The sequence below is a fragment of the Taurulus bubalis genome (genome assembly GCF_910589615.1).
Source record: "Taurulus bubalis genome assembly, chromosome: 3".
Taxonomy (NCBI): Eukaryota; Metazoa; Chordata; class Actinopteri; order Perciformes; family Cottidae; genus Taurulus; species Taurulus bubalis.
Window position 1 is genome coordinate 20,669,846 of NC_136591.1, and position 9,490 is coordinate 20,679,335.

General features: G+C 46.5%; 1 protein-coding gene across 1 annotated transcript in view; it reads left to right on the plus strand.

Moving 5' to 3' along the window:
- Positions 1-8,980, plus strand: part of atad2b (ATPase family AAA domain containing 2B) — a gene marked incomplete at both ends in the record, with an annotated part of 73,090 nt that extends 64,110 nt beyond the window's left edge. Inside the window, 2 exons of the mRNA XM_079216307.1 lie at positions 1,123-1,251; positions 8,939-8,980. Of these exons, the coding sequence (XP_079072433.1) occupies positions 1,123-1,251; positions 8,939-8,980 (171 nt within the window). The remainder of the gene's footprint in view (positions 1-1,122; positions 1,252-8,938) is intronic.
- Between the last annotated feature and the right edge of the window lie 510 nt (positions 8,981-9,490).

Consider the following 9,490-nt stretch of genomic DNA (forward strand, 5'->3'; position numbering starts at 1 on the left):
ATTCTGAATATTAGAGAAGTTCTATCGTGTTCAGTTTCCATGTGCACACTTTATTTGTCGAGGGACCTCTGGTTATTAGAGGTCAGGTGGAGGGTTTTCATGTCGGAGGTGTATTTTATGTCCTGCTCCGTCAGATTAAGTTATAGAAGTGTGATTGTTTGAAAGCTATTATCTGCTCAATTACAAAGACAGGTTTCCAGGCTATTGAGTTCAGCATGATGAGCGCCGACAGGGAAGAATAGTTACGCAACAGTAACCACAATTTGGCTGGACGGTTGTCCTTGGAGGCTCTCAGAGACCCTTCGTAAACTCACATGTTTGGCACCGTGGACGTTCTGTGCATTGTGCTTTTTGCTCTCACTTTTGCTCATTTTAGGAAATTAACTTGGAAAAAGTTTCCACAACAGCCGGAACTCCTTTTGGATCCACCAGTCGCGGTGGATCCAAAAGGGGACCGCTCATGTTTAAAATTCCCTCTATTAGTGAGGGGAAAAAAAGTGAAGCATTACTCTCACGGTCATACTTGTGGCCGTGAGTTAAGTTTCTGCCAAAGTGTTTGGTTACCGTGGAGCCGTTGACGGTTTTCTTTAATCAAGACAACTGTTCTGTCATTTCAACAGAAATCCTGGTCGGATGGAGTACAGTGATTAAAACGGCGCTAACCCTTTTGACTGTTATTTCTTTTTCTTTTTTTTGCCCACTGCAATTATCACTCAGACGTTCCGCTCATGAGAGGCTGTGACAAACATCCAGGTTTTATTAATCTTACCATTGCCTCGGATGTGTGTGTTTAACGCTGTTGCCGCCGCGTCTCTCGCACAGACAGACGGACACACACACACACACACACACACTGCCAGTTGCTCTATTTGCCTTTGCGTCAGTGATGGTAACTTTAATTATTGTGCCGTTGATGTCTCAGTCTATGCATTCTGATGAGCGCCGTGTTTAAATAGACAGCTTTGGCTTGGGTAAAATGTGAGAAACGGGTCAATTAAAAGGGCCTTTGACTGTCCAGAATGTTTTAATTAAAGTAGCAGTGAAATGTAAACTTGGTTCTAATTTTTTTAAAATATAAATCTGTGTTTAGTCCGTAATGTATGTGTGTGTCTGTCCCCTTAGGCTCTATTGGATTCGGTGGTGATGAAGAGCGAGGGCTACAGCGTGGAGCAGCTGGAGAGGCTGTACTCGCTCCTCAGCCAGTGCATCTACAGACACCGCAGAGAGTACGACAAGACCCAGCTACTGGAGGTGAGGGCCGCACACGTCCTGTGTGCACAACGAATCAGCAGAAAATAAGAAAAATGATCAGAGACTAATAATAATCAGCAGCTTGAAAAGGAAAATTCACCACATTTTATTTTCGACGTCCAATCAGCGTTGATGGTGAGTTTGAGGGTGACGCATTTCTCAGTGCGAGCTCGCGGAGATGTGCAGTCAGTGCCTACATATACCAGCATGCATTGGGACACAAACTTATGATGCCCGGAAGGTCCCCTGCCAGCCATGGCGCCTTGAGAGGATAGCGCAGCCTCTCTGCCGCATTTCTTTGGTCATATACTAAATGGATTTTTGTATTTATATACATGTATTGTATTATACATATATATATACATGTATTGTATTATATTTATATATATATATATAAAAATATGGTCTTTTTATGACCTACAAAAACATTAGTATGTCTTAAAAATCATAAACAAATCATAGTATAGTATGCCATTAAAACATCATTGAAAAAAAATATATGGTAGTATGCCTTAGAAATGTCATAAAAGGTTATATTTTCCCCAAAAGTGATGGTATATTATACCATCAAGTCACAGTATAGTATGCCATAAAACAAAAGTATTAATTGGAAATGTGGGGAAAGAGAGTAGGAGAACAAAATTCAGCCACCTGGGAATCAAACCGGAGACTCTCCGCCGAGGGCGTTTCCGTCCGCGCCGTGACCGCTCGGTTTTCCCCCTGTTTTCATTTTTAAACTCTCCTGACAGTGTTCCATACAGAAAAAGCTGCTGTATATTTTCCCAGAATCCCATCTGGTCATCTGCCGCCGCTGCTGCTGCCGCCGCATGTCAGTGCAGACAGCGGGCCAGGAGTGGCAGCGTCCCGGCGCCGGCAGCCAGACCTGGCTGTCGGGCTGTCAGGGAGAGAGAGCACGCAGTCAGCCAGGTGGTGCCGGCTGGTGGAGGAGGGCAGGGCGCACGTCTGGGTTCAGCTCACACCGCCGGCCTAAATTGGTGTTTCCAGAGCAGAAATGTCAGCTCGCTTGGCACGTGTTTTGTTTTGCCTGCGCTTCCAACACACATCTCGACTTGGCGGCAGGTTGTCTCCTTGTTCCTCCCCGGAGGAATGCAAACCCCTCCTCCCTCCCCCCCAAAACATGCGCACATACACACCCGTGCGCCTGCTTGATACTCAGTATGGCGGCTGAAGCCATTCCCACTTAATGTTGCAGTGTGCGGTGTTTGTGTCTGCGCCGTAGAGACGGGTGAAATGGAGCGTGTCCATACATTTGTCTCCTTTACTCCTCCCCGCCCTCTGGGCACGGCTTGTCTCAGCCTTCCAGAAGAGCTGACCTTTCAGCAGATGGAGTGGACTACACCCCGCTTCCAGTTAAAGCCAGAGGGACCATCTCTGCCCTGGTACACAATAACACGGCAACTATGTTCCCATCTACAAATTGGCGCTCACATTGCCCGAGACCCAGTAATGCAATTTGCCCCGAGCCTCAGACTGCAATTTAAGACTTTGTAAGAGAGCCTTTGACCTTTTTAACCTGAATGTGCCAGAGCTGCACATGCCACCGGTCGAAGTAGCTGAACATCACAAGGTCGGCTGCTTATCGCGCCGCTCATTTGTGTTAGTTGCTTAAGCTTTTGTCCAGCAATTATTTAACGCAACATCAGGGGCTGCGTCGATTGCAATATTGTTTCTGAAAACATGTTATTTGCCAATAAAAAATGTAGCTGACAAGACTTTATGACACGCATGAAGCTATTTGTAGCCTGTGTACTCTTTATATTATTAATGGTAAATATCTGGCTCTGACGTCAGACGGGGGGCTTCTTTTGAGACCTCCCCTCACAACGTTTTGTCGTTGTTGTTGCTGCATGAAGACAAAGAAAAAAATCCTCAGGCAGAGACATCAGATTCAATGCAACCCAAGCCTCATCATTGCGAGTCTGTGGTCAGTAGCTTGAGAAAACACACCTCCATCCAGGTGCAATACACTTTGTTGTTCGCTCTCAACTCTCACTTTTTCCTTTGTGTGAAAAAAACGAGAAAGGAAACGCACAATGTTGTTTTTCGCTTTCTAACATATACACTGAGGAGAACCCCGGTTCTCTCAGGGGGTTGTAGGAAATTTGATCTGGGAAATGGAGTCTGAATCGGTAACCGAGGTGGAAGTGGAGACGACCGGTTCAAAGAAGGCGGGGGAAACACTGAAAAGTAATTTACGACACATTTGTCACAAATTGATGACATCTCGACAGCGATGCTGGATGTTCTTTTAATGCGCAGCGTTGATGGCCCCGCTGGGAAATTAACTTTCTAAATCTACAATTCTGCCAAGTTGTGTCTGTTGGGCGACGAGAGTTCAATACCTGCCCTCTTGTTGGATTGTCTGCTGGGGCTTCTTTAGACTCGAAATCACACATGTTGAAGGCGTCGAGGCAGCAAAGAGCGTGTGTGCGCGTGTGTGCGCCTTTTTTTAAATCAGAATAAATTAAACTAACGTTGGGTATGGTTTTCTTTATATCTAGATTATCACATGGACAGCTGGCCACCGCACACTCTTAGTTTTAATTGACAAAGGACTTTGGCACCACTTGAAAAGAGATGTTGTGGCCATGAGGGGATCAGTGAGGACGTCGGTCTTTATAAGTTAGCGTGTGAATTAAAGGCCATTTTACAGTCGATAAAGAAGTCAACGAGCGAGGTTGACTTTTGCAATCTGTTCAAACATTCAAGAGCCGTTCTACCGAATTCAACCAGTACAATAACGCAGAAAATGTTTTAACCCTAAGAATTTAAAACCTGATGATCGTTTTTATTGAGCAGTTAAATTTCACTTGTATTTCACTTATGCATTCAGGGCTTATTTTCATAGTTTTGAAATTGTGCTCATGCCATTGGAGTCATTAGGAAATAAAATAAAGTAATAGTTACAGAAGTGTTAATACAATAATAGCTTACATAGTTACAGCCTTATTCCAAAATGGATTAAATTAATTTTGTACTCAACATTCTACACACAACACCCCATAATGACAAAGTGAAAAAGATTTTGGGGAAATTTTTGCAAAACAAAGAACGGAAATATGACATGTACGTAAGTATTCACAGCCTTTGCCATGACACTCAAAAATTAGCTCAGGTGCATCCTGTTTCCACTATTCGTCCTTGAGATGTTTCTACAACTTGATTGGAGTCCCATCCATCCATTTTCAACAGCTTATCCGGGGTCGGGTCGCGGTGGCAGCAGGTTCAGCAGGCCGACCCAGGCTTCCCTCTCACCCGCAACACTTTCCAGCTCATTCTGGGGGACCCCGAGGCGTTCCAAGGCCAGCCGGGAGATATAATCCCTCCAGCGTGTCCTCGGTCTTCCCCGGGGCCTCCTACCAGTTGGACGTGCCTGGAAAACCTCTAATGGGAGGCGTCCAGGAGGCATCCTGACTAGATGCCCGAACCACCTCAGCTGACTCCTTTCGACACGAAGGAGCATCAGCTCGACTCCAAGCTCCCTCCTGATGTCCGAGCTCCTTACCCTATCCCTAAGGCTGAGCCCGGCCACCCTACGGAGGAAGCTCATTTCGACCGCTTGTATCCGAGACCTCGTTCTTTCGGTCACGACCCAGAGTTCGTGGCCATAGGTGAGGGTTGGAACGTAGACCGACCAGTAAATGGAGAGCTTTGCCTTCCGGCTCAGCTCCCTCTTCACCAAGAAGGATCGGAGCAGCGCCTGTTTTACAGCTGCAGCCGCACCGATCCGCCTGTCGATCTCCCGCTCCACCTTCCCCTCACTCGTGAACAAGACCCTGAGATACTTGAACTCCTTCGCTTGGGGTAGGCAGTTTGTCCCCACCTGGAGGGAGCAATCCACCGGTTTCCGGCAGATTGATTGGAGTCCATTTGTGCTAAATCCAGTTGATTTGACACGATTTAGAAAGACACACACCTGTCTATATCAGGTCCCACAGTTGACAGTCCATGTCAGAGCACAAACCAAACCATGAATTCCAATGAATTGTCTGTAGACCTCCGAGACAGAATTGTATCGAGGCACAGATCTGGCGAAGGGTACAGAAAAATGTCTGCAGCATTTGAAGTTCCCAATGAGCACAGTGGCCTCCATCATCCGGACATGGAAGACGTTTGGAACCACCAGGACTCTTCCTAGAGTTGGCCGCCCAGCCAAACTGAGCGATCGGGGGAGAAGGGCCTTAGTCAGGGAGGTGACCAAGAACCCGATAGTCCCTCTGACAGAGCTCCAGCGTTGCTCTAAGAAGAGAGGAGAATCATCTCTGCAGCACTACACAAATCAGGCCTGTTTGGTAGAGTGGCCAAACGGAAGCCACCCCTCGGTAAGAAGCACATGACAGCCCGCCTGAAGTTTGCCAAAAGGCACCTGAAGGACTCGCAGACCATGAGAAACAAAATCCTCTGGTCTGATGAAAGAACGATTGAACTCTTTGGCCTGAATGTCAAGGGTCATGTCTGGAGGAAACCAGTAGTGATGTGTCCTTTCGTGTCGAGGCTTCGACGCGCGTGTCGAGTAATCCAGGTAGATTTTGGTGAAGCGCGTATCGAGGCTTGTGTTGATGACGTATGCGGTGACGTTCGAAGCCTCGCGAGCCGGCCGTACCACGTGACTGATTCAGAAAATGGTTAGTGGGTTTGCCGTGCGATTTGAAATATAAGGGGCAGCGAAACTCAATGGATGCCTGTGTAAGGGTATTTTATAAAGCAGGCGAAATAGTCTCAAAAAGCCCAGCACTGTGGAAAAGTTCTTATTTTTACTTAAAAAAAATTGGACACATCAACTAGCGGAGCTGAGGCTCAAAACACAGATCCTCTGACTGAAAGTCGGATATTCTAACCACTGACCCACAGTCACATCACAACCCTCTCCCAATTTGTTTCGAGTTTTGATTTTGACCCCGCCATTATATCATAAAGATGGACACAATATTAATACGTTAATAATTGATGTATTGGCGTCACAAACAATTTATTCAATTTAAAGCTTCACACACCAAAGCCATGGTGTCGTTATGATCACTCTGCTTGTTTTACATGTATTGTCCACTTGGTGGCGCAGTAGATCAAATGAAGCTCCATGAAGCGTCGGCACATGAGCGAACCAATTGGATGGAAAGCTTCAATGCTTCAGGAATCTTCATCTCGCCATCACTAGAAACCAGGCACTGTTCACCACCTATCGAATACCATCCCTACAGTGAAGCATGGTGGTGGCAGCATCATGCTGTGGGGATGTTTTTCAGCGGGAGGAACTGGGAGACTAGTCAGGATTGAGGGAAAGATGAATGCAGCAATATACAGAGACATCCTCGATGAAAACCTGCTCCAGAGCGCTCTGGACCTCAGACTGGTGCGACGGTTCATCTTCTAACAGGACAATGGCCCGAAGCACACAGCCAAGACAACAACAGAAAACAGTTTGTCACCATCAGAGACTCCATTTCCACCCCGGCCCTAGTCAACCATGGCGTACCTCAAGGCTCTGTGCTGGGACCCCTCCTCTTCACCATCTACATGCTTCCCCTTGGTCAGATCATCCGCCACCATGGTCTCAGCTTTCATTCTTATGCTGACGATACACAACTATATCTCAGCACCAAACCATCGACCCAGCTACCCCCACAGTCACTTGTAAACTGCCTACATGCAATAAAAATCTGAATGTCATCAAACTTCCTAAAACTCAACAGCAACAAAACTGAGCTCATGGTTGTGGCTCCCAAGGCCCTGCTCCGGAAGGTTGGAGATCTCCACCTGGACGTTGACGGCTGTTCCTTCTCCCCATCCTTGGAAGTCCGCAACCTGGGTGTCATCCTGGACCCAACACTATCATTCCAATCTCATATTAGGTCCATTACCAAATCCGCCTTCTTCCAGCTCAAAAACATCTCACGTCTCCGGCAATCACTCTCTGACTCTGTGGCAGAAACCCTTATCCACGCTTTCGTCACCTCCCGTTTGGACTACTGCAATGGAGTTCTGTCCGGGGTTCCCAGCAAAGCCCTGGACAGGCTCCAGTATGTGCAAAACTCGGCTGCCAGGGTTCTCACCCGCACCAAGCCCTGGCAGCACATCACCCCCACCCTCATCCACCGGCTTCCGGTCAAGTCCCGCATCACCTACAAGATCCTCCTCCTCACCTACAAATCCCTCAATGCCCTGGCTCCTCAGTATCTATCTAACCTCCTCCACCCTTACACACAGTCCCGGAACCTTCGATCCTCAGGCACGGGTCAGCTCTCCATCCCTCACACAAAAATGCGAACTTTTGGGGACAGAGCCTTCAGTGTGACAGCCCCCACACTTTGGAACTCTCTCCCCATAGAGCTCCGCAACACACCATCTCTGGACACCTTCAAAAAACTCCTCAAAACTCACCTCTTCACCAAAGCCTATGTCCTCTAGTTACTGTTGCATTTGTTATGTTTATTTATGTCTTTGTTAAGCGTCCTTGGGTTTCATGAAAGGCGCTATATAAATCCTAGCTATTATTATTATTATTATTATTATTATTAACAAAGGAGTGTCTTCGGGACAACTCTGTGGATGTCCTTGAGTGGCCCAGCCAGAGCCCTGACTTGAACCTGATTGAATATCTCTGGAGAGATCTGAAAATGGCTGTGCACCAACGTTCCCCATCCAACCTGATGGAATTTGAGAGGTTCTGCAAAGAAAAATGGGAGACACGTCCCAGAAATAGGTTTGCTAAGCTTGTAGCATCATACTCGAGAAGACTTGAGGCTGCAATTGCTGCCAAAGGTGATTCAACAAAGTATTGAGCAAAGGCTGTGAATACTTATGTACATCTTATATTTTCGTTCTTTATTTTTAATAGATTTGCAAAATTGTCCCCAAAACTTTTTTCACTTTGTCATTATGGGTCGTTGTGTGTAGAATGTTGAGGAAAAGAATGAATTTAATCCATTTTGTAATAAGGCTGTAACATAATAAAATGTAGAAAAAGTGAAGCGCTGTGAATACTTTCCGGATGCACTGTATACTGTGTGTGTGTGTGTGTGTGTGTGTGTGTGTGTGTGTGTGTGTGTGTGTGTGTGTGTGTGTGTGTGTGTGTGTACGTGTATATATATATATATATTTGTATTTCTTGAATAACCTTTTGGTCTCTAAAATATCATAACAAAGTCCAAAAATACTCAATTTAGTTTTAATACAAGACTTCTTGGTTAAAGGCAGATTGTCGTGTCTGCTACTAGTGGAAACTTTAGTAGTTCTCGCGAGATTCAACTTTTTCCTTCCCCCGCAAAACTTTACAGTAAAACATTTTCGTAATCTGTATCTCGTAGCTCTGCCTCATTCACTCGGATGAGAGAACACACACAGTGCAACGTCTTCGAGGCATTAATCACGGTCTGCTGCCGGCTAACATCCATCTCTCTTCCTCCGGCTCGGTTCAGATTTAGTCAGCGTCAAACTCGGCTGTTTTCATGCTGAGAAAGATCGGCCGTCTCATCGCAGCACAGCTTTGCTTCACTTTACATCGTTTATCACGCTGTAAGCTGTTGTTTGTTGTGGGAGGTTTCCAAGTAATATTGAAACCATGGCGCACAGATGCTTTATGCGCACATTGGAGTTTGCAGTGTTGGTGGAGACTGAGCAATATGTGTTTAAATGTGTGTGTTTATGTGTGTGCGTGTTTGTGTTTCAGGAGATGGAGGGCAGAATCCAGCATTTTGATACATTCCTGTGAGACGGAGAAAACATCTTATCAGGTAGATCCTGAACAGCCTGGGACCACAAAGACTCACAAACTGAGTGAGAGAGAGCGCGCGGAGGAGCTTCAACGTCTCACACACACACACACACACACACACACACACACACAGAACATCCAGCGCCCTCTTCTTGCTGAGAGGTGACACAACAAGGACGACGTTGAGGACAAAGACATTCAATGGTGCTATCGTCTCAGGAACCTGGCCAGATCCAGACCCCTTCTACACAAACCAAACTCCTGGGTGTGTCTCAGTCACACACACACACACACACACACACACACACACACTCTCTAACGGTGACGGGCAACCCTGGTGCTACTCGGGTGCTATCCTAACTTTCATCCATGCTGCTCTACTACTACTTACTTTACTTGGATGACTTGCAAAACCAACAGATCGGGTGATGTCATATCGCAACCTGGCCGCTTCCCTCTGGAGCAGGCCGTGCATACACGCACACACACACACACGCACACACACCC